The 25,587-nt window shown below is 41.6% G+C and overlaps 1 protein-coding gene across 6 annotated transcripts in view; it reads left to right on the top strand.

Annotated features, from left to right (window-relative positions):
- USO1 (USO1 vesicle transport factor) overlaps window positions 1-25,587 on the top strand; it is a 210,209-nt gene that overhangs the window by 70,001 nt on the left and 114,621 nt on the right. For all 6 annotated transcript variants that reach the window (XM_033960394.1, XM_033960401.1, XM_033960384.1 and 3 more), the window contains 2 exons: window positions 16,989-17,091; window positions 20,570-20,625. In XM_033960394.1, the coding sequence (XP_033816285.1) occupies window positions 16,989-17,091; window positions 20,570-20,625 (159 nt within the window). The remainder of the gene's footprint in view (window positions 1-16,988; window positions 17,092-20,569; window positions 20,626-25,587) is intronic.

Genomic DNA, 25,587 nt, shown 5'->3' with positions numbered 1-25,587 from the left:
ATTTCTTCATGACACGGTGGTCATGCGATCTTTCCATTGTTCTTTCGGTCTTTTTTCCGAAGCCCCACTCGTCTCCTGGCGAGGTGGCGCTTTGCACTCTTGAATGTAAGAGGGCGTTGGTTTTTTGTCTTCAACGCACATCAGTCTCCTTGGACGGTTCCTCATTCTTTTTGTCCTTCGTCCTAATTGATCGGGACGCCCAGTTTCCAAGCGCCCCTTGTCCAACTGGTTGGCTGCTTGTTTTTCCTTTTCATATGCTCTTCATTTTCTGCCACTGGCTTATCCAACAAGATAAGCCAGTGGCAGAAAATGTATGGTTAAGGACTAACCTTATCTTTTGTTCCCCCGACCTTGAAAAAGATCCGAAACGCGTTGGGAAGGGGAACCGATAAGGATCTTAAGCTAAGTGATACACTTTTAATTCCTTTTCGATATATATGCTTTTTAAGCTATTATAAGTTATTGGGATGTAGAATATACAAGGATGTAAAAAGAGAAAAAAAGAACAAAAATGTATCTCCACAAAAAATATTTTTCACTCTCCATGTAAAGGGAATGGTGAAGAATTCCAACACCACTGACTTGCTCTGAGTACAGTGGAATCTGAATTCCCATTGGAGTGTGTAAGGTTTCCTGAGCACTATTTTTTGAGGTTACTATTTTCTCATATTTTGTTGTGAGTCATAAAAGTTTGGCAGATGTCCTGGGATAAAGCACAGTTACTTACCGTAACAGGTGTTATCCAGGGACAGCAGGCAGATATTCTCACAACCCGCCCGCCTCCCCGGGGTTGGCTTCTTTGCTAGCTATCTGAACTGAGGACCATGAGGAGGGTATGCGCCCTCTAGTGGATCAGGAAGGCACACACATGCGTGGTGCAGCACTAGCAAACTTGAAAGCTTCAATCAAGTTTGCTTGAAAAGCTGTCCGCGTCGGGGCTCCGTGGATGACGTCACCCACATGTGAGAATATCTGCCTGCTGTCCCTGGATAACACCTGTTACGGTAAGTAACTGTGCTTTTTTGTACTGTGGAATTTCCTGAATCCCGATTGGAAGGTGGATAGGGCTCCTTGTTGCTTTTAACAAGCAGCCAATGCAATTGCTTTAAAAGGTGGGAAACATAATCAAATTTACCACCACTATCAAAAATTAATCATGCTGCAGTGTTCTGAACCACCTGTAATACTCTACATCCAGAGGATACCATCCCTAGATATAAAGCATTGCAGTAGTCCAGCCTCTGCAGTACTATTCATTGTATCACAAAACTGAAATCATACCTTGGTAACATTGGTTTTAGTCTGCTTAAAAGATAACATTTGAAAAAATGAGGACTTAATACAATAGAATAGAATAAAATCTTTATTTGTATACCACCTCTAAAGTTCACAGCGGTTTACAGACATTAAAATAAAAATAGGTACTATTAAACTACCCTCACTGTCCAACCAGATACCTAAAGTTTTGATCTTTTTCATAACTGGGATTTTTCTCTGGCCATTCTGGATCTTTAATTTTTCCCACCCATAACATTTCAGTTTTAGAGAGGTTTAACACCAGCTTCTGACGCTGCATCCAGGTATTCACAGTTATCAGATAAAATGCTGATTTCTTTCAATTCATTCTTCCAATCAGACATAGAAAACGACACAACACAAAAGGTCGTATTTTTATCCATACTGATCCTCAACTCAACAACAGTAGAGATCAGTAATGGTTAACACTATGCACCACTCTGAATCCATATTAATGACAGTCTAATAAATTTTCTCACTCAACAAAATCCTCCATCTGATTTAAAACTGCCTTTTCAATGATCTTCCCTACAAGGGGCAGTGTCACACCCAGTCTATAGTTCTCCAAAACAGTTTCATTAAAATTCTCCCTCTTCAATATAGATTTGACTGCAGTCTTTTTTTTTTTTTTTAACAGATCTAGCATTTTACTAGTTTTCAAAGATTTGTTAATAATAGCAGTCAAAGAGGGCACTACCAGCCCAGTTGTTTAATCATAGACAAAGAACAAGGATCAATCATCGATCTAGTTGGTTGCATGGTTTCCAGCAACGTCAAAATCTGATCTTTCTTTATATCCTCAAAATCAGACCAGTGCACTGATGCTATCTGAAATTCATCAGGCTCAGAGAAATCCACATATGAAGACAGCTTTTGTGGGACATTAGCTTTATGAACCAAATACTGCAAAAAAAAACCAAACAAACCCAAAAACCTCTACAATTGGTTTTGTTTTCCTATTTAAACAGTTGAACCCTTAATCAGTATATTTACAGTTTCAAATAACTCTTTTGGTATATTTGTATTAATAGCGTGTTTCAATTTCTCACTATAATACTTCTCTCTCTCCATCTGGGATGAACACAGAAGATTTAGAATCAGAAAATAATATTAAATATTGAACTAGGCCAGTTACTGGGCAGACTTGCACGGTCTGTGTATGGCCGTTTGGGGGAGGATGGGCTGGGGAGGGCTTCAATGGTTGGGAGGGTGTAGATAGACTGGAGTAAGTCTTAACAGAGATTTCGGCAGTTGGAACCCAAGCACAGTACCGGGTAAAGCTTTGGAATCTTGCCCAGAAATAGCTAAGAAGAAAAAATTAAAAAAAAAAAAAATTTTAAATTGAATCAGGTTGGGCAGACTGGATGGACCATTCGGGTCTTTATCTGCCGTCATCTACTATGTTACTATCTTACAAACACACCTGATATTCATGCAACCTAAAAAGGTAAGTTGCTAATCTTAGGTTGTACTACTAGGAGGGAAAGTGATGGCTGTCCCCTGTCTAAAAAAATATTTGTGGGATTGTGTCCTACTGCTTGACAGACTTGTAGCCTGAGTTTATAAATGTATGGGACAAACTCTAAAGTCTAAACCATTAATTCTGCAAAAATCAAGATGTTGAAAGAATAATAATAATGGGGAAAGATACCAAGGGGTCACTGGAACTACTAAAGGGTGCACCAAGGCCTTTTAGGAGATGCAGAGCCTGATTGACAGGGGTTGACTTTGTTTTCTACCATGGAATCTCATTTTATAATTTTGAGAGCAATTTTCAGAGAGATTCCCATGGGGTTAATAGGTGCTTACCTGTGGGAGAAAAAGGCCTTTGAAAATGGGCCAATAAGATATATAGCCATGGCCTTGCAAACTTTGCATATACTGGAGACAGCAGTGAGCTGAAAATAACTTTCTGAATTTTGTAAAGTATATGTTGATTTATAGCAAGAATTCTTAAAAATTAAATGCTAGGTTCAAAAAAACTCATTGCAGCCCCTTCACCTTACCAGGTCCTCCTCTTGTTTTTCTGGGCATCTTTCTCTCTTTTCATTTCACAGAATATTATGCACTTACCAAACTGTGTAAAAAAGCATCCAAAATAGAAAATCCTCTTTCAAGAGACACACACATTTGATTTCTGTGTACTGATAAGGGTTGCCACCTGACTCATGTTGACCCAAATAACTTTATACAGTTTTGGTTTTGCAGGGATTAGAACCAGGACTGGACTTAAGTATTTTTAAAAAACAAACCAAACACCACCTAACAAGATGAGGCCACAGAAATTTTCTAGCTCACAGTACAAAATGATTCTTGATAGTTTTAGCAACAACCAAATATTGTAAAGCTTTTTTTCTAATGTAAAGGCTGTATTATATGCAGAAAAGGACTTTTATAAAATGAAATAGCTACAGATGGAAAGATGACACTCTCTTTCAAGTAATCTGTGTGTAGGCATTTCACAGAGGCATGGTTTGGGTGGAGCACAGGCAGCGTTACAGCATACACGTCTTTTAAATAAAATAACTTGGCAGTACATGTCCACATTTCTGAGCTGCTATAAATTTGTGCTTCAGCATTTATGCAGTACTGGGACTAGATCTGGGGAGGACTTATTTTATAAATATATCTTATATACTCCAATATAAACCTAGGTATCCCTTTTTCCCTCCAAAGTGGGAAAAAAAGGTTGACTCTAATATAAACTTGGATTATGATATCATGGTGAGCCAATCTTTAAAGACTGCTCACCTTCCCTCCCCTTCAGCTATTTCCTAAGTCACTAAACATAATACAAATATGTGTGATGCATATACCCTAAAGCTATAAACCAGCATTAGCTGTTCAGTAGTACATCATCACTGCCCAAGTATACAACATATAGATCAGGCATTTGTTGCGTGTCTTTTATTACCACTACTTTTTGGGATCCCTGAGGAAGAATGTTTGTTCGAAACACGGACCATGTTGGGTCTCATTATTTTACATAAAGTGGTTCATCTGTATGCAACAAGCTGTTTGTTTGTTTTAAATAAACTTTGCCTGCATCTTGTCTATCTGTCTGCAGTATTTTTTTGTCTTTGGTATATCCCAAAGCTAACATTCACAACAAGGCTCCTGCAAAGGAAAACGCAACTACAAGCAACCACTTCGTCTCCTACATCCATTTCTGACTCTAACCTTTTCCTTTCAGTTTTCCTACATTTATTTTTCCTCATCTCTATCTTCTATTTACAGCTTTTCATCTCCCTCATCCTGTTATTCTAAAGCTTTTTTTGCTAACTCTTCCCTCTTTCCCCCTTCCAGCATCTTCTCTTTCGCTCTTGCCCCTTTTATTTTCACTCTTCTAACCAGTATCTACTGTTTTGCCCCCTCCATCCAGCATATTCTCTCCCCTCTTTCCTTCAACACCTCATCTCTCTCTTTCCCCCCACCTCCATCCAAGATCTCATCCCATCACCTTTCCCTTTGCCACTTCTGACACTACCTTCCTGTGAGGAGTCAGCGGCGCATCTGGATTGTGATCAGCCTTGCCTTAGATCTTGGTCCCACTAAACCGGTTGGTGTTGATGAAGCCAGATTCCATAGGGGCCTTCCCTCTTGCCAAATCGCTTTAGGCTCTGCCGGTCTCAATCCTGCCCCTCAAAATCAGGAAGTAACTTCAGAGGTGGTGGAATTGAGACCGGCAGAGCCTATAGTGACTTTGCAAGAGAGAAGGCCCCTTGGTGTCTGGCTTCATCATTGCCAGCTGATTTAGCAAGACCAGGACCAAAGGCAGGGCTGATCGCAATCCAGTTGAGCCTCTGACTCCTCACTCCCCCCTCCTCCCAGTGGCCAGCAAACAGCATGGATAACCGCCATGGCTGCTGCTGGTTGGAATCGATCAGCTGCCTGCCTCGCGTAACTCCATTCCCCACAGCCAGAGCCCCCAATAGGTTTAAATTTTGATATTTTTAAAAACTAGATAGAGAAGTACTCGAGTGTAGACTCGAATATAAACTGAGAGCACCATTTTTGGGCCATTTTTTTTGACCCAAAAATCTCGGTTTATAGTCAGGTATATGTGGTACATAGGTGTATGTTATCTTTTTAAAATACTTAATTAGTTGAACAATCACTTTTTGTTCCACCTATGGCTCTCATTCAAACAATTTCATGCACCGATTTTATTGATCCTCAGAAACACCACCTTGAACTCCTACAATTCATTGTCCTAGGCTTTAAGTGATATTTTCTCACCAGATCATTTTAAGTTCATAATAATAATAATAATATTTTTATATATAAATAAATAGTTTAGCCTTAAATATTAAGATATAACTTATCTCAAATGTGGTCTTACTTAATGAGATAACTTTGCCCTACCAAGTTTTTTCAAGGCCGTTCATCCATTAAGTAAACTCTGTGCTACTCCACTCGACCACAGATGTTAGTACAGATGTTAGTATGTCAGGAGGTTGATAAATGATCGCTATTCATAGAGATAGGAGCAAATAGACAGTTGGCGTGGATTTCAAAAGAGGAGAGGCAGTGAGACCCCTCCTCCACGACCAACTGGATGAGGCGTATGGGAGAAAAGGTAACATCTATGACATAGGGCAGCAACTGGAACAGAGTCTACAGAGCAGAACCAGGTCTCAGTGCAAGCAGGTGGAAAGAAAGAGAGAGAAAGATGTTGTGGATGTAAGTGAGATTGTTACATAGAAATATGATGGCAAATGAAGGCCAAATGGCCCATCTAGTCTGCCCATCTGCAGTAACCATTATCTCTTTCTATCTCTAAGAGATACCACGTCTTCTTGAATCCAGACACAGTCTCTGTCTCCACCATTTCTTCCAGGAGACTGTTCCACGCATCTACCGCCCTTTCTGTAAAAAAAGTATTTTCTTAGATTACGGTACTCCTGAGCCTATCACCTCTTAACTTCATCCTATGCCATTTCATTCCAGAGCTTCCTTTTAAATGAAAGAGACTCAACCCATGCACATTTACACCCCTCTCCCTCCTTTCCTCTAAAGTATACGTATTGAGATCTTTAAGTCTGTCCCCATATGCCTTATGAGAAAGACCACACAACATTTTACTAGCCTTCTTCTGGACCAACTCCATCCTTTTTATCTTTTTGAAGGTGCAGTCTCCAAATTTGTACACAATATTCTAAATGAGGTCTCACCAAAGTCTTGTACAGAGGAGGCATCAATACCGCCTTTTTCCTACTGGCCATACCTCTTCCTATGCACCCTAGCATCCTTCTAGCTTTCGCCCATTGCCTTTTCAACCTGTTTGACCACCTTAAGATAATCACGTATAATTGCACCCATGTCCCATTCTTCTGTCATGCATATAAGTTCTTCACCCCCTAAACTGTAGCATTCCTTTGGGTTTTTGCAGCCCAAATGCATGACTTTGCATTTCTTAACATTAAATTTTAGCTGCCAAATTTCAGACCATTCTTCAAGCTTCGCTAGGTATTTTTTCATGTTATTCACACTATCTGGGGTGTCTAATGTATTGCCAATTTTGGTATCATCCACAAAGAGGCAAATCTTACCTGACTGCCCTTCAGTAATATTGCATATAAAACGAACAGGCCCAAGAACGCACCACTGGTAACATCCCTTTCCTCAGGGTGATCTCCATTAAAGACTAACCTCTGACGGCTTCCATTCAACCAGTTCTTGACCCAGCCCATCACTTTGGGAGCACTCAGTTTATTTATTAGTCGTCTGTGTCAAAGGCTTTGTTAAAATCTAAATACACCACATCTAGCACACTCCCTCTATCCAATTCTCTGGTCACCCAGAGATCTACTTTTAATGAATCCATGTTGCTTCTGGTCCTCATCGCTTTGTCTACCTTTAATTTAGCTAGCTCCTCATGAACATAACCCTCTGAAAATTGATCAGGTTCTAAAACTCCTCCGTCACTGTTCGCATTTACCTTCTGCAGTCCCATTCCCATTGCTTCAGCCATGAACACAGAAGAGAAATATTTGCCAAGCAATTCAGCCTTTTCTTTATCAGCTTCTACATATTTCTCCCCTTCACCTTTGAGTCTCACAATACCACTTTTCTTATCACTAATATATCTAAAAAAGTTGTCTCCTCGTTTTACCTTGTCAGTTATTTTTTCTTCCATTTGTATCTTTGCTTTCTGACTACTTGACCAGCCTCTCAACTTTTCCAGATATTTTTGCCTGTCTCCCTCTTTCTGCGATGTTTTGTAGTTTATGAAAGCTAACAAGTTTCAAGTTTTAATTTGATGAATCGCTTATTTAGTTTTATTAAGCGAAGTACAAAATTGGTAAAAGTATAAACATATATTTAAACATACAATTTAAAATTTAAAATAATGGTTAGACAAATAAGACTTACAGACCGACTAAAACACGAGGTAAGAGGGATCAGAACTACAATTCAGTATCTTAAAGTACAGTGGAGAACTATATACCTTCTCAGCTACTAATTTTGAGAACCAAAGTGGCCTTCTTTTCATCTTACTTGTACTTACTTGCCTCACAAAAAGGTTTGTCGCCCTTACAATAACTTCTTTCAGTTTTGTCCACTGCATTTCTACTCCTTCCAGACAAGAATTCCTAGACGTAATCCCCATTCCACAGGGCATATAGGAGGTAGAGAGGAGAGGAACAGAAATAAGACTGGAGATGAGGCAGTGTGATCTACATGAGTAGGGTGAGTCTCGTTTACGAGGGCCAAGATCGGGGTTGATATCCCCAACAGCGAGCAACAGGAGGAGCAGAGGTATACTGAGAAGAGTAGGATGGGCACAATGACGGTAATCAAGGCGAGATGCAGTCAGACAGGATGGGGAAGATTGAATGAGAGAGAGAAACTGTTTAAGCCTTAGAGATGTGAAGAAGGTGGATGATAAAAGGGTTGATGAGGTGGTAAATTGAAAAAGTAGACAATGTGGACTTGAATGCAGTGGTTTGGGGTGGAGGGGGCGATTGGGTGAGGTTAGTATCAAGAGAAAAAGATGTAATGGAGCTAAAGACTAAGGGCTAGATTCACTAAGCAAACCGATTGTGTACCGATCGGTTTGCGACCCATTTTCCTTCCGACCCGATTCACTAACCTGTGTAGTGATCCCATCCTGATCCATGCATGCAAATGAGGGGAATCGGCATGCAAAGCAGGAAGGACACGATTCACAAAACTTTTTTCCCTACACACCGACTGGCTGGCCGATCAAGAACAAGTGACTGGTGAGGACCAGTCGCTTGTGTAAAAACACCTTTGCCCCGACTCTTCTCTCTAGCTCCTCCGACTCTCCTGCTCTCTAAAACTGCCCTGACTACTGGCTCTCCTGACTTTCCGGCTCTCTGCCGCTCTTCTCCGCAGTGCAAGTCCGTGGTTTTAATGCAGGGCTGCACTGCAGGGAAGGGCAGCAGAGAGCAGGAGAGTCATAAATTGCCCACCCCCTGGCCAAGCCCAACACCCCCTCCCCCTGTATGTAAAAGTTGGGAGCAGGATGGGTGCTCAGTCCCTCCTGCTCCGTAGGCCTCCCTCCTGCCACCGACCCCCCTCCCCCGACCGGCCCACCGCACCCTGACTGGCCCACCCCTGGTCGGGCCTGCCTACTTGTCTGTCTGGACCCACCCCCTCCCTACCTGTACCTTGAAAATAGTTGGGATCAGGAGGGGTGCCTGGTCCCTCCTGCTCCTTAGGCCTCCTTAATCGCATCGAGGGGGGTGGGTCCAGACAGGCAGGCCAGCCTGCCAGGAGTGGGCCGGTCGGGAGTGGCACCGTCGGGTCAATTTTTTTGGTTCGGGAAGGGAGAGGGGAAGGGGCACTTGTCGGGAGAAGGGTTTAATTTTTTTAAAATTAGGCTGATATTTTGCATGTGTAAAACACGTAAAATATCTGCCCAATTAAAAAAAAAAATTTAAAAAGCCGGCAGAAGCCCTGAAAGTAGTGACAGGAGGCTGTTTCCCTCCTATGGCAGGAGGGGCCTTAGGCGCCTGGGCCAATCTTGCCTTAGGTTCCTGTGGGTTGGGCAGGGGAGGGAACGGGCGTCCTATACAGAATCCAGGCCTCAGAATATATCTAAAAAAGAGGAAGTCCTGCTAATAGTTGACTTTAGCATGCTGGTATCCCTATTGCATAGTCTTCTAAAAGTAGGGAGATCTTGGATTATTTACAAGGAGAACTGTTCCAGCAGTTGGTAATGGAACCCAAGCGGGATGGGGTAATACTGGACTTAGTGCTTACAAATGGGGAAAGTGTTTTTGATGTTACAATGGGTGATCATCTGGAATCCAGTGATCACTGCATTGTACGGTTTAATATTGAGATGGGTATAAAAGCAAAAAGGTTCTAGACTTTAAAAAAAGCTAACTTTGTTCGGATGGGGGTTTACATCAAAGAATTGTGTGGGTGGGAACGTCTGGAAGGAATGGAAATGCGGTGGGCCAAACTGAAAGGAGCGATTATCAGGGCAGCAAACCTTTTTGTGAGGCAAGTAAGTAAAAGTAATTGGAAAAGAAGGCCGCTTTGGTTCTCAAAAGTAGTAGCTGAGAAGGTAAGGAATAAGAGGTTAGCTTTCATAAACTACAAAAGTTCGCAGAAAGAGGAAGACGGGCAAAAATATCTGGGAATGTTAAGAAAGGTTGGTCGTGTAGTCAGGAAAGCAAAGATACAAATGGAAGAAAAAATAGCTGACACGGTAAAACGGGGAGACAAGACATTTTTTTTAGATATATTAGTGATAAGAAGAAGTGCAAAAGTGGCATTGTGAGACTCAAAGGTGAAGGGAAGGAATATGTAGAAGCTGATAAAGAAAAAGCCGAATTGCTTAACAAATATTTCTGTTCTGTGTTCACGGCTGAAGCGCCGTAAGCGGGACCGCAGAAGACAAATGTGAATAGGGATGGAGGAGTAATAGACCCTGATCAATTTTCAGAGGGTTGTGTTCGTGAGGAGCTAGCTAAGATAAAGGTAGACAGAGCGATGGGGCCAGATGGTGTACATCCTAGGGTGCTGAAGGAACTTAGGGAAGTCGGAAGTGGTACCGGAATACTGGAGAAGAGCGGATGTGGTCCCTCTTCACAAAAGTGGAAGTAAGGAAGAAGTAGGGAATTACAGGCTGATAAGTCTGACTTCTTTGGTAAGTAAATTAATGGAAACGTTTTTAAAACAGAGAATGCTCAAGTTTCTGGAATTATGTGGATTACAGGACTGGAGGCAATATGGATTCACTAGAGGTAGTTCTTGTCAGACAAATCTAATCAATTTCTTTGACTGGGTGATCAGAGAATTGGATAGAGGATGTGCGCTAGATGTGGTGTATTTAGATTTTAGCAAAGCCTTTGATAGTGTTCCACACTGATAAACTGTAAATAAACTGAGTGCCCTTGGGATAGGTCCCAAAGTGACGGGCTGGGTCAGGAACTGGTTGAGTGGAAGGTGACAGAAGGTTGTGATCAATGGAGATCGCTCTGAGAAAAGGGATGTTACCAGTGGTGTGCCTCAAGGTTCTGTTCTTGTACCTGTTCTTTTTAACATTTTTATAAATGATATTGCTGAAGGGTTGTCGGGTAAGATTTGCCTCTTTGCGGATGATACTAAATTCTGCAATAGAGTAGATATGCCAGATGGTGTGAATATCATGAAGAAAGATCTGGCGAAGCTTGAAGAATGGTCTGAAATTTGGCAGCTAAAATTTAATGCTAAGAAATACAAGGTCATGCATTTGGGCTGCAAAAACCAGAGGGAACGGTACAGTTTAGGGGGTGAAGAACTTATGTGCACAATGGAAGAGCGGGACTTGGATGTGATTGTATGTGATGATCTTAAGGTGGCCAAACAGGTTGAAAAGGTGACGGTGAAAGCTAGAAGGATGCTAGGTTGCACAGGGAGACGTATAGCCAGTAGGAAAAAGGAGGTATTGATGCCTTTGTATAAGACTCTGGTGAGTCCTCATTTAGAATATTGTGTACAATTCTGGAGGCCACACCTTCAAAAAGATATAAAAAGGATGGAGTCGGTCCAGAGGCAGGCTACTAAAATGGTGTGTGGTCTTTGTGATAAGGCGTTTGGGGACAGACTTAAAGATCTCAATTTGTATACTTTGGAGGAAAGGCGGGAGAGGAGAGATATGATAGAGACGTTTAAATACCTACATAATGTAAATGTGCACGAGTCGAGTCTCTTTCATTTGAAAGGAAACTCTGCAATGAGAGGGCATAGGATGAAGTTAAGAGGTGATAGGCTCCGGAGTAATCTGAGGAAATACTTTTTTACATAAAAAATATGGAAAGGTTGGTAGATGCGTGGAACAGTCTCCCGGAAGAGGTGGTGGAAACAAAGACTATGTCTGAATTCAAGAGGGCCTGGAATATGCATGTGGCATCTCTCAGAGAGATAAAGAGATAATGGTTATAGTGGATAGGCTAACTAGATGGGCCATTTGGCCTTTATCTGCCGTCATGTTTCTATGTTTGACATAAGAGACATTCTGTGGTTTGACTAGGCTGTTCATCATCCTGATCTGCTAGTCCAGCAATGGAAGTTACCTTGTGCATTATCACATTTTGTACTCGTGCATTTTTTTTATTTTTGATAACCCACTTTATTTCTACTGCTAACTCTTGGAAATTTCAAGGAGATTCACCTATTACAGATAAGCTTTGGTTAATCATGGGAGAAGTGTCCATTTCAACGTCAACAGAAGATGAGAATGATGCAACTGTAGCTTCTACCATGGAAGTAAATTCAAAATTTATATTTAGGGCAAATTTTCCTGACCCAGTTTAGTTCTTCTTTTGTCAGTTGATTTCATTTATCTGCTATTTCAAGATCAACTTTCAAAAGTCCTGTTTTGATGAGATGACTTTGCTTTTCAAATGGATTACAGCATTTCTTTTGCATCATCTCGTATTTTTTGAGGTACATTGCTTCGTGATTCAAGCAGATTTGATCATCATCTGAGAGATTAATTTCCAACCACTGAATAAGTAGTGATTTGTCATCTGCTAATAATTGGTGTACCGATTTGATCCCAACTTTTTTGCAATAAGCTGTGACACTCTGATGATTATTTTCTTCCAAAGATATATGTTGCTAGTGAAGAACTATAGTCACCACTCAATTCAGTTGTTTCCATTATGAATGAATTGATAGATAACATACATTTTTTTCAAATCTAAACAGGAAAGAATTATTAAAAATAGAGTAGGCCTTGAGATGAAAAGGAATCATCTCAATAATATTGTCTATCTAGTACAAATGGTAATATAGCAATATGCTAAACTCATGCGCAGCTTATTATATCAAAAACAATAATATGCTGAACTTGTGTGCTGCTTGCTAAATTTATAGAATTGGTGTCACCTGTTGTGTCGACATATGTAGTAAATATATATAGCATTATACATTTATATAGGTATCATAAACGTTGAAAGTTATGCTGCTATAGAAATAATTAATAGTAGTTTGAGTCATAGTAACATAGTAGATGATGGCAGATAAAGACCTGAATGGTCCATCCAGTCTGCCCATTAGTTAGAGCCTTAAAAATGCATGATTAAATTAACTTCTCTTCTTTGATATTTCTGGGTCATAGACTGTAAAGTCCACCTGCTATTGTCCTAGGTTCCAAATGCTGAAGTTGATGTCCAAGCTCACTCCAGCCTATCCAACCATCCTGTTTGCAGGATATATACCATAAAGTCAGGCCAGTAACATCCTCATGTTCCAAGTTAGTGGAGTTCCCATTGATGCCCTCCCCAGCCCATCCTACACCAAAACACCACATAATGGACACAGACCATGCAACTCTGTCTAGTACCGGCCTTAGTTCATTTTATAATTAGGGATCCTCTATATTTATCCCACGCTTTTTTGAATTCCATCATCATTTTCCTCTCCACCACTTCCCTCGAGAAGGCATTCCAGGCATCTGCCACCCTCTCTGTGAAAAATAATTTCCTAACAGTGCTTCTGAGTCTTCCTCCCTGCTACCTCAAATTATGCCCTCTAGTTTTACCATTTTCTTTTCTCTGGAAAAGACTTGGTTCTATAGTAATACTTTGCAAGTATTTAAACGTCTGTATCATATCTCCCCTGTCCCTCCTCTCCTCCAGAGTATACATATTTAGGTCTTCCAGTCTCTTCTCATACTTCTTTTGGTTCAAATCCCTTACCATTTTTGTCACCTTCCTCTTGACTGCTTCAAGCCTTTTTATGTCCTTCACCAGATAGGGCCTCTAAAACTGAACACAATACTCCAAGCTTGGCTCTCCAATGACCTATATAGGGGTATCAACACCTCCCTTCCTCTTCTGGTTATTCTTCTTTCTATACAGCCTAGCATCTTTCTGGCTACAGCCACCACCTTATCATACTGTTTAGATGCTTGAGAGTTAATATTAAAAATACGCCTAACTAATACTATACCCCTTACTATCACTATTACTATCATACACAATCACCCCAAGGTCCCTCTCTCCGTAGGTGCTTATCAGTCTATAGTGGTTTGTTAAATATTTTTGCATTGTTTGCTAGTGTTGAAAAACAAAACCATCTCTTTTATGGTGGTTAAAACATGCTCTTTCTAATAGGATTGATTTGAAAAATTTTCTAGATTCTTTTTTGTAAAAGCTGGTTAAAAACACCCGATTTTTGATGTTTTTCAAAAAATCACAAAATTTAAAGTGAAATTGTAAAGTAATGAGATTAGCTTATAAGTTAAAATTGTATATTTGAGAACAAAGTCATGTCACAAAATATTAGACAAAATTTTACAGGCATAGCTTTATTATTACAGGAGCCACAGAAGATTAAATCTTGAAATTTTTTTAGAGTGTTCATTTTTCGGCCCTCTTTGAGGCTTTTTTACGTATGTCAGTTTCAAAAAATGAAAACTCTCATTAATTCTATTGAATAGATTGTAAGAAGTTGTATAAGGTCGTCAGGTTTCATTTGTTTTATTATATAACCAAGGAAATATTCTGACTCAAAATTGCGAAAATTTTGCAGGGATGCTGTACATCAGGGATGCCCAAAAGGTCGGTCGCGATCGACCAGTAGATTGCAATGGCAACGGGAGTCGATCGCAGAGCCCATACTGGGCTCCGTGATCGACTCACATTGCCTTTGCGTTTTGTTCTCCCTGCTTCCCCGACACCAGGACAGGCGCATACAAGTGCTGGGCCCACAGTCTTCCCCCCTAATGTCAGAATTGATGTTGTGGGGGGGGGGAAGGCTTGTGGGCCCGGCGCTTGTACGTGCCTGGCGTTGGGGAAGCAGGGAGAAATCGGCGGCGGGGGGAGGGCAGGGAGAGAGAAAGAAAGACAGAAAGAGGGCTTAGGGAGAGAGAAAGAAATGCAGAAACATGAAAGGGGGGCAGAGAGAGAGGAAGGAAAAGGTGGACTCATGGAGGGATAGAGAGAGATGTTGATTGGGTAATGGAATGAGGTCTGGAGGAGAGGAAGCATGCAGGAGGCAGAAAGAAAGAAATATTGGATTTACAGTCAGAAGAAGGAAGTGCAACCAGAGACTCATGAAATCACCAGACAGCAAAGGTAGGAAAAATGATTTTATTTTAAATTTAGTGATCAAAATGTGTCCAAATTTATATCTGCTGTCTATATTTTGCACTAGGACCCCCTTTACTAAACTGCGATAGCGGTTTTTAGCGCAGGGAGCCTATGAGCGTCGGGAGCAGTGCGGGGCCTTCAGCGCAGCTCCCTGTGCTAAAAACCACTATCATTGTTTAGTAAAATGGGAGGGGTTATATTTGTCTATTTTTGAATAGTTGTTACTGAGGTGACATTGCATATTTTAAATGTATGTAAATCAACACTTTCAATTGGAGACTGCTGTGGTCATAAAGTGTTATGGTAATAAAGCTTTGCAGAAACTATGTGGAGCAGATGACTGCTCTAAATTCACTCAAAAAGAAGGAAAAAGCCTCAGAAAAGGCCCTCCCACCGCCACAAAGGTGGATATAAAGGTGGTTAGACGGTAACCTCACAGGCAAAACCTTCATTTAGAAATGAGCATTTGACTTGAGCAGAAAAACTATGCTTCACATATGCAAAAAATAGATAGAGGAAAAACCACTTATCTTAAACTGATCGGCACACCGACGGAGGCCAGCGTTTCACCGACAAGCTGCATCAGGGTGTGACCCAACCGATCAGTCTTAAGAGAGCGAAAAACAAACGCTTCAAAAGAGTCCAAAAGAAGCCATCTTTTGGACTCTTTTGAAGTGTTTGTTTTTCACTCTCTTAAGTCTGATCGGTTGGGTCACACCCTGATGCAGCTTGTCAGTGAAACGCTGGCCTCCGTCGGTGTGCCGATCAGTTTAAGATAAGTGGTTTTTACTCTATCTATTTTTTGCATATGTGAAGCATAGTTTTTCTGCTCAAATGCTCATTTCTAAATGAAGGTTTTGCCTGTGAGGTTACCGTCTAACCACCTTTATATCCACCTTTGTGGCGGTGGGAGGGCCTTTTCTGAGGCTTTTTCCTTCTTTTTGAGTGAATTTAGAGCTGTCACCTGCTCCACATAGTTTCTGCAAAGCTTTATTACCATAACGCTTTATGACCACAGCAGTCTCCAATTGAAAGTGTTGATTTACATATATTGGTTTTCAATACATCTGTGTTTTTGTAGCTATTGAATATTTTAAAGTCATCTGCTTCGACCTATTTGAAATAAACCCCGAATATAAATGATAATTAACATTTTCTGTGGCCACCCCTTCTGTACATGATATCAAAGAGCTATATCTTCACAAGTATTTCACTAGTGAATCTTAAACTTTACCAAAGTTAGTTTGAGTCATATAAGATTCAGCATACAAAGTTTCATCAAAATCCATGATGGTGAGGTAGGGCCCTTTTTTTTTTTTTAATTAGACCTCTTAACATAGAATGACTAATGACATTTAGCAACTGGACTTCCAGTAACTGAGCAGTATAAAGTCCTTGTTCCTGCAGGACCTCTGCTAATCCAAATGAAAGTAGTGGCTTTTGGTATTCATCAATATATGTATTAAGCATCTGGAAAATAAATGTGTACAACATTTTACTAGACAATATTTCCAGGGTTTATCTTCCATTAATGCTAAAAATAAATATAGTTTATTGGATGTGATATTTTTATTACAGGATAGGGTTGTTTGTTGTAGGGAGATAGAATGCATTAGACTTGTGTGTGGAAAAAAAGGAAAAAATATATATATACAGTAGACTCTCAGTTAACTGGCACCCATGGGAATTGATAGATACCAGATAGCTGTAGTTTTGTTCAGCTATAACAGACATGCAGGCTCTGCCTACAAGGGTAGGCACTTGGCATGCCGGTGATATAGTATCAAAATGCAGCCCAGAAGAAAATGACAGAGTATTTTTCTTTCCAGTACAGTACGACATAATGCTTTTAGAACATATTTTAGTGTTCTGGTTTTGTAATCATTTCGTGCCATACCAATGTTTTGCTGAGTTTTGTTATTGATGTTGCTGATATGCTTGTGCAGTGACTGTTGTTCATTGATTGTATGTTGTTTCAAGTTGACCTAAATAAAGTTTTTAAAAAATGCAACTCTGGATATAACGAACTGTTTTTCCAGGTCCCTTGAAGTCTGTTATAACGAGATTATACTGTATATTCAAGAGCAGCATTCAAAGATTGTTGTGTAAGGCTTTTAATTATATTGTTCTTAGGAATTTGATTTCCAAGTTCGCTGGCCTGGAGTAAAGCTCGTTACGACACTGCTAAAGCAGCAAGGACCTGTGGTACAACAGATTATTCTGGTCAGTCCCATGGGTAAGTGCACACATCTGACCACTTAATCTGATTTGGAAAATCAGTAGCCATTTTCCAGACCATAGTCGGCAAATAGAACATTTCAAGGATTCCAGCTGTCAGTCTGGCTTTTTTTTAATGGTTTTTAGAAGCTGTCAAATCCTAATTCTGAAAGTAAAGAAGCCAAATGTAAATCATTCACTTTATTTTGAATGGCAGATATAATGATATAAAAAAAATCTGTGTTAAAAGACTGCCAATCTGCTGTTTGGTTACTGCTCCCCCCTCCCCTACTTGGTGATTGTGGTAAGGTAGTATCATTGATTTTCTTTTTTTTCCCCTTGTGGAATTGCAAGGTGGTCTCTCAGTTTAAGAGAGGCCAAATATTTGTAGTGAGAAGCTCCTATTTTATCTTCCAAGGATGGCCTGTTTTTCCAGATACTTTTCCTGTAAATTTTAAGCATATAAATAACACATATCCTAACATAAGTATTTTAATCACAGCTGTTATTGGTACTCCATGGAATTTAGTAATCCATTTTTTGATCGCTGTTCAAATTCAGGAATTTGGAGAATAAAAGTGGGCATTTAGGCAGTTATTTTAAAAGCTCTGCCATGTTTTGGATGTCTAAAAACTGGCATTTAGACATTTATATTGCATGGATGTTCAAATGCCAATTTATGATATAATAGGATATGGATGTCTAAGATAAGATATGATGTGGATGTCTAAACTACAGTATGGGGGTAATAATTTAAAAAAAAAAGTCTAAAAAGTGTCCTAAATGGCTACTTGGACGAACAAAAAGCCTGATCGTCCAAGTACCCATAACCAAAGCTGGTTTTTAGACGTATCTAAAAACAGCTTAGGCCTTTCCCCTGCCTCTAAACGCACAGAGAAAAAAGAGGTGTGTTTAGAGGAGGGGAAAGGGTGAGCAGTGGGTGGGAGGTGGGCCGACCTACACCTAGCCGTACCACAGGTATAACCAATACAGTTTAGTCGGCACTTAGACCTTTTTCACTTAGACGAAATAAAACCAGGTCTAAGTGCCGAAAAAGGGGCCGCTGAGCTGATGGCCACTGGCGCCATCAGTTCAGCGGCTCGGCAACCTAACCATCACGGCAGGAGAGATGCCTCATCTCCCCTACTGCGATGCCATCACTCTTCTACCCGAACTGCTGCGACCCGCGGCAGTTCAGGTAGAGGAGTGATGGCATTGCGGTAGGGGAGATGAGGCATCTCTTCTGTCGCGATGCATCACTCCCCCCCCCCACACAACATCGGGGCAAGAGGGAGCTCAAGCCCTCTTGCCCCCCCGACTCCCCAACTCCCCAACAATATCGGGCCAGGAGGGAGCCCAAGCCCTCCTGGCCCTGGCGACCCACCCCGCTAGTTGTTCGGGTCAGGAGGGAGCCTAAACCCTCCTGGCCCAGCCGATCCTGCCCCCCCCCCCGACAACATCGGGCCAGGAGGGAGCCCAAACTCTCCTGGCCACGGTGACCCCCTACCCCCACCCTGCACTACATTACGGGCAGGAGGGATCCCAGGCCCTCCTGCCCTCGACCCAAAACCTCTACCCCCAACGACCGCACCCCCCAAGAACCTCAGACCGCTCCCCCAACCGACCCGTGACCCCCCTGGCCGACCCTCCACGACACCCCCACCCCCTTCCCCGTACCTTTGTTTAGTTGGCCGGACACACGGGAGCCAAACCCGCCTGTCCGGCAGGCAGCCAACGACGGAATGAGGCTGGATTGGCCCATCCGTCCCAAAGCCCCGCCTACTGGTGGGGCCTAAGGCACCTGGGCCAATCAGAATAGGCCCTGGAGCCTTAGGCCCCTCCTGGGGGCGGGGCCTTGGGCACATGGTCGGGTTGGGCCCATGTGCCTCAGTTATCTAAAGTGCATGTTATCTAAAGTACAGGCAGATTAAAAGTATTGTTATAATGAGACTTCAGTTAAGAAATGAATTTATCAAATAGTGCAGTCTTAATCCCTTTTCGAAATGCGCTGTAAGATTGAATGGTTCCGTTGTTATAATTGCCCAACCAGGATTGTTGTTTATTTGCTTGGAATGCTAGTAATCCTGTCCAAAAAAGACTTGGACAGCCAACGATCCTGGGGTAGGTAAATAAATTGCAGTTCCTGGTTATCCTGGTAGGGTTTAATAGCACAAAATGAGGTAACAGGTATTTAGGGGTCAGTCCCCAGACCGATTTAAAACAAATACAAGAGAACAAAGTACCATACTGTATAAAGTAGGGGTCTCAAAGTCCCTCCTCGAGGGCCGCAATCCAGTCGGGTTTTCAGGATTTCCCCAATGAATATGGATTGAAAGCAGTGCATGCACATAGATCTCATGCATATTCATTGGGGAAATCCTGAAAACCCGACTGGATTGCAGCCCTCAAGGAGGGACTTCGAGACCCCTGGTATATACTTATCTATAAGTTAAAAGATTTTGACTTCAAAATCCCATAAACAAACCAGGGTTGTCCTATCTACTATGTGGGTCAGATGGTAAGGTGAACAGATAAGATGGATCTTCATATTTAGACCTGGAACTTAGTACTTTGAGGTTACAGAAAGGTGCTCTGATTGATCAGGGTTTTTTTTGTGTTTTTTTTTTTTTTACTAGAATGAGTAAGGGAAAATACAGGAATTTTTCTGACCCAGAGGGGGGGAGGCAGCGGCTCACAATTAACCCACTCCCCTCACAAAAAAAGGGGAAAAAAATGTATGAATGGCCAGAATGGGATTTGAACTAGCAACTAGAGAATGACACGGTGACAAAATTCATCACCGTCCCCGTCCCCGCGGATAAGCGCGGGAAACCATCTTCATGTCATTCTTTAAGGAGAGAGGGAAGAATCAGAGTATGAATGGCCACAACCACTGACCCGCAAGCTTTGCTTTGAAGAATGCTGGTGTAGAAGGACCGAGGTTGACATAGACACTAGAAAATGACATGGGATTATTTCCCGCGGTTATTTGCGGGGACGGGAACGGTGATGAATTTTGTCACCGTGTCATTCTCTACTAGCAACCTCTGGTTCTCTCTTGGCTGCTCTAACCACTAGGATATTCCTCCATATAGGCATCTATGTGGCCATTTTATAACAAGGATGTTCCTCTGCTGCCACAAAGACATGCACATTGTAAAATGGATGTTAATACTAGATATCACCAGCACTTGGACATCTGTTTCTTGTGTATTTTAGAACAGGCTGTATGTCGGCAGATCCTGTTCTAAAATACATGAGAAATGGACCTCCTTATGTGATACACAGACTTGGACGTCATTTCTAAAACGCCCTTCATAAGCAAAGGTGTCTTTTTGGATTGAATGTTCAGCTCTTCTATGTACCAGTTTTCTTCCTCTTTCAGAGGCCTATCTTCCTGATTTTTAGCTCATAAACACACCCCAGTCATTTGTTTCTGAGACAGTATGTTCTGTGGCAATCTCATTCTAAGTGTAACTGTTTTTTTTTTTTTAAAGGTGTCTCAAGACTGATGGATTTGTTAGCCGATTCTAGAGAAGTCATCCGCAATGATGTAAGTTTATAACCACTCCAGAGCAAACAGGCTGACGTGGTTTTATACTGACAGTTGAAGGTTTAAAGCTGAATCAGCCAAAGATAATTTGCTTTAAAGAATAGTTTTTGGTGCTTATAGTTTTGTCTCTTGATGTCTACAACTTTTCCCAATACAGTACAGCTGCTTTTTGTATAGGAAGAGTGTTGAAGCAACTGATTCTAGTGCAATAGGTGTGTCATTCTGAACGGACAGGTAATCTCCTCATGCTTGTGAGCTATGCAGAAGGAATCCATTCCAGGTTTTGAATCCCTCCTCCTTTACCAGAGGGTCTGCTGCCCCCATCAGTTTTTCTTTGTGCATGCAAGCTAGAAGAAGTCTTTTCTAATCTGCTCTGTATATTTCTTTATTTTTTTGGTCTTTTTCTCCAGTTTATGGCAGTTTTTGGTGCTCAGAGCTCACCACTTTTGAGAGTCAAGTTCTGCCTGCATGGAGGAGAAGCAGATTGAAGTCTGCAGCTGACAGGCCAATCAATCCCTCTGTGGATGAGCCCCCAAATGTAATCTGATAAGCTCTCAAATGTCAGATGAGCTGCCAAATGTAATCTTTTGTGTTTTGCGTTTTTATGTATTTTCTAGTCTATTCTAGATCCTGGGTTCACCCTCAAAGAAACAGTTGGAAATAAAATTATGAAACAGCCAGGTGGTGCATAAAGAGAATATTTTATATATTCTGTAGAAATAGGCTTATTATTAGAAAAGAAATGTTTCAAAACTGCTTCTTTATTTTAGTGAATGATGGAGACAAAATAGTTTGCATGAATGGATGTCTTTTATGACTGTGTAGGTGTGTAGGGGCTGGAGGGGAAAGAGAGGAGGCAGAAAAAGAGATTGAGAGAGAGGGTGGATGGGTTAGCCTGCTTTATAACTGTTTGAGTCCATATTTCCAGTATCTTTCTTCTGGTCATAATTTGGAAACTGTTTGAAACAACGGCTCTCAATTGACGAGATTTCCTTAAGCATCTATCTTCAGCACATCTGTTGAAACTCCAGGACTAAGTTGGATACTCCCAGTACTATGCCAGGTGTTCTTTGTTAATCTTAAGTACTGGTATTTTAGAAGTCGTTTAGTGGCATTCTAATATCTTTTGTGAGACTGAATGGCCAGGAGCCTTTAGTCTATCTGCACTGACATTCCCAGAGTCAGATGGTTTAATATAATATCCCAGAGTCCTTTGCTGACACTGATTAGGCCAACAGAAATGCTGACAACTAGCATACAGTAATTTAAGGCTGACAGTACCAGTTATCCAGCCTGCAGAAACTTTTATGGAGCTCGGGGTCTAGTCCCCAGGTAGCTTTGTTTGCCTAGGGGTTGCAGCATCTTGTGCACAGGCTGTCGGGCATCTGTAGGGAGCTCTGCAGGATGCCGGCTGTGTTTTTTTCTCCTTCATTTTGCATGCATGGATCTGCGGGTGTTAGAGGCTTAGTCATACTCCAGTCTGACTGACAGCCCAAAGATTCAGCGTTGAAGGAGCAATCCGTTTGAGACAGTGATTTCTTCTCCTAGATCCAGCTACTTTGGGAGCTGAGGCAGACTGCAGCACATATCCAGTACAAGTCACAGTGAGTAAGGCTTTTATAGCCTATGAGGAAAATCCGTGTGGGGGAGGGGGAGAGTCTTTAAAAGCCTTCTTTCAGGTTTCTGTCCCTTCCCTTAGGGTTCCCCACTTCCAAAATCACTTTTTCGCTGTACTTTTTATTTAAGGTGTTTTGGAGCCAGTTTTTTTTTTTTTTAATGCCAAAGCACTACCATGGTGGCCATCTTGGATTTTCAGCTTTTTAAAAATTTTTTTTAAAGTTCTCCATAACCTTCAAATCACCTCACTTTGCCTCAAAACTGGCAGGGATGGAGTCATCAGACTCCTTTACCCTTAATTCATGCCAGGTTTGCGCTGGATGGGTGCCCAAAGAATGTCCCTGTGCCACGTGTCGTGCAGCATGTGAAGGGGTCAGGAGCAGCTGGCTTAGCCTTCCCTTTGTTCTCTAGGACTGAGGAACGGTCGGGGGGGGGGGGTTTTCTATCAGTTTGGAGTAAGTACCTTCCAGAGCCCGAGAATGGTGGTTATCCTAAGTTCAGGAGTGTGGAGGCCACAGATCCCAGGAGACACAAGCTGGAGTCATCTAAGGAGACTCCGTGCTGCCTAATACAGCATTTTCTGCAGAATCAATCTAATGTGGAGAGCTAATTTGGATGAACGAGATCTCCAGGAGAAGTCCTGCAGCGCACTAGTTACACATATACTTAGGTACATAGATCACACATGTCTGCAGAAGGAGCAAAGGCTCAGACTCGGGTACATCCATTCTTGCTCTCACAGGGGCTGATTGCTGGGATGCTTTGGTCTTATGGCATGGCTCCTGAGCATGCAGCTCTACTCCAAAAAGGTTATTCAGAAGCAGTCATTGCTACTTTCCTTAGAGCCAAAAAGTCAACAGTGATTTCAGTGTATGCTAAGGCATGAGAGAGATTTCAATGCTGGTGCAGCAGAGAAAAGTTAGAACCAAGCAATGCCCCAATCTCATCTGTACTGATGTTCCTCCAAGAGGGCCTTGACAAGGGATTGGCAGTGGAATCCCTTAAATTTCAGAGAGCAGGGCTTTCATGCTTCTGGGGCCGAGAGAAGAGAGCTTCGCTAGCAGTCCATCTGGACATAGTTCAGTTCTTGAAGGGTGCTTGGAAACTATGGCCCCTGATTTGAGACCTGTTTCTATCCTGGAATCTTAATATAGTCTTAGAAGGACTCAGTAGGTCTCTGTGTGAACCCTTACAGGAAGCCTCTCTCATGGATCTATCGGTTGAAGCAGTCTTCTTGTTGACAATTTCATCTGCCAGGAGAATCTCAGAATTGCAGGCATTGTCATGCAGAGAACCATTTCTCAGGATCACAGAAGTGGGAGTGACCTTGCATACAGGTCCCTCCTTCTTTCTGAAGGCCATTTTGGCGATTCATGTCCACCAAGAAGTTAGGTTGTTAGCATTTCATTCCACAGGATCCAAGAAGAAAGACAAGACCTTAAAAGATTTTGGACATCAGGAGGTAACTAATGAGTTTCGTCTTTCAGATTATCGTTTCATGTTAACTAATCAGTTGAGACAAGGCAGACCCTCTTCCATGGTCACCATCTCTAGATGAATTTGGAAAGTGATATCCTCTGCATACATTGATTGCGGCAAACAGCTTCCTATCTTGTTGAAGGAGCATTTGACAAGAGGAGTGGCCACCTCTTGGGTGGAAGCACAGGCAATTCCACCCAAGGAGATTTGCAGATCAGCAACCTGGTCCTTCCTTCATACCTTCACCAAATTGTACAGGGTGAACATAGCAGCACAGGAGGATGCAACTTTTGTGTCCTCAATTCTAGGAACAAGCTCATCTATTCTACCTTAGAGTTTGGAGACTGTTTAGGTACATCCCTGTGTTTCAGCATACCATCCCTATTGTACTGGAAAAAGAGATTAGGTTCTTCCCTTGATAATCTTTTCCAGTAGATAGGAATGGTATGCTGAATTCCTTACCCAGCAATTTATCTGATGCACCTGCTTTAGGACTCAAGCGTAATGTCATCTCCAAAGTTAAGATTGCACTGTCAAGTTTGGGCTGGTTTATATTGCCTCATACTGAAGAGTACCTGTATGACTGTTTCTTTTTGTGGAGTGGGGTTATGGTTGTATGCTTTATTGCTTTGTGCTGTATTTGCTTTTGTAAATATTCCATGAAACTTTAAATTAAAAAAAAAAAAAATTGCACTGTCAGTCAGACTTGGATTATGAAGAGACTGTATATAGGATTACAAGGAAGGAATGGTTGAACTCCATAAATATTCAGGCTGTTAGTGTTTAACTTGTATTTTCTTGAATTCATTGTTACTTTCAGAGGCTTATTGATGTTTTAACTACTTTACTGTTTCCTCAGTGATTGTTTTATTTTAAATTCACCTGAACAGATCAACACTTGGGGCCTCTTCTATCAAACTGCTGCTAGCAGTTTTTAGCACAGAGAGCCGCACTGAATGGCTTGTGCTGCTCCTGAAGCTCATAGGAACTCAGCATCGAGAGCAGCGCAGGCCATTCAGCGCAGCTCCCCCGTGCTACAAACTGCTAGCGCAGTTTGATAGAAGAGGCCCTTGGTTTCAGGGAGTTCCCTGTATCCCTCCTTTTCCTGTTGTCAGCTTTGGTACAAACTGAAGGGGGCAGCAGAGACCATGGAGAAGGAGGAGGAATTGAAAAGCTGTGATTTACATCTACTGCAGTATTCTCGTGAGTACAGCTGGATTAATCCTATGGTTCAACATACCATCCCTATCTACTGGGAAAGATATTATCAAAGTAAGAACCTAATGTCTCTTTAAAGTGGAGTATAATGCTGTCCCTCTACAGACAATAAGGAAGGACTGTATTTTTGCTGAGAAAAACATAGATATCCTGTGTTGAAGACTGTGTAAAGAACTGAGATTTACCGTATTTATGGAAGAAGTTAAACTAAGTGTTGAAACCTATGCTTTATATTTTGAAAAAAAGAGCTAATTGGTGAGCTCTGTGTTTTACAATTTGAGTAGTGAAGTTTAGATATATACAATTAGGAGCTGGAATGCAATTTCCTCGTCGTAGAATATGACTTCATAAAGTGCTATTTATTGTCAAATATATTTTATTGAGCTCAACAATGAAAGACAAGAGCATAATGGAGTACAAAGAACAAGCTCACATTTTGACAGAGAAAACTACAACACAACTCCAGCACTCCCCCCCCTCCCAAAGCCCCATTCAAACCTCCCCTCCCCCAGTCCTCCTTCGAGCTACAAACCATAGAATGAACCACATAGGAAGTCATGTACAAAGACTCATACAGATGCAAAAATAAGGGGCAAAGAACAAGATATCAACAGTTCAATAAGTGGCTACAAGCCAGGAGAGTCATGG

The sequence above is a fragment of the Geotrypetes seraphini genome, chromosome 1, assembly GCF_902459505.1.
Source record: "Geotrypetes seraphini chromosome 1, aGeoSer1.1, whole genome shotgun sequence".
Classification (NCBI taxonomy): Eukaryota; Metazoa; Chordata; class Amphibia; order Gymnophiona; family Dermophiidae; genus Geotrypetes; species Geotrypetes seraphini.
The sequence above is the reverse complement of the archived record's forward strand: the minus strand, read 5'-3'. Positions and strand labels throughout refer to the sequence as shown.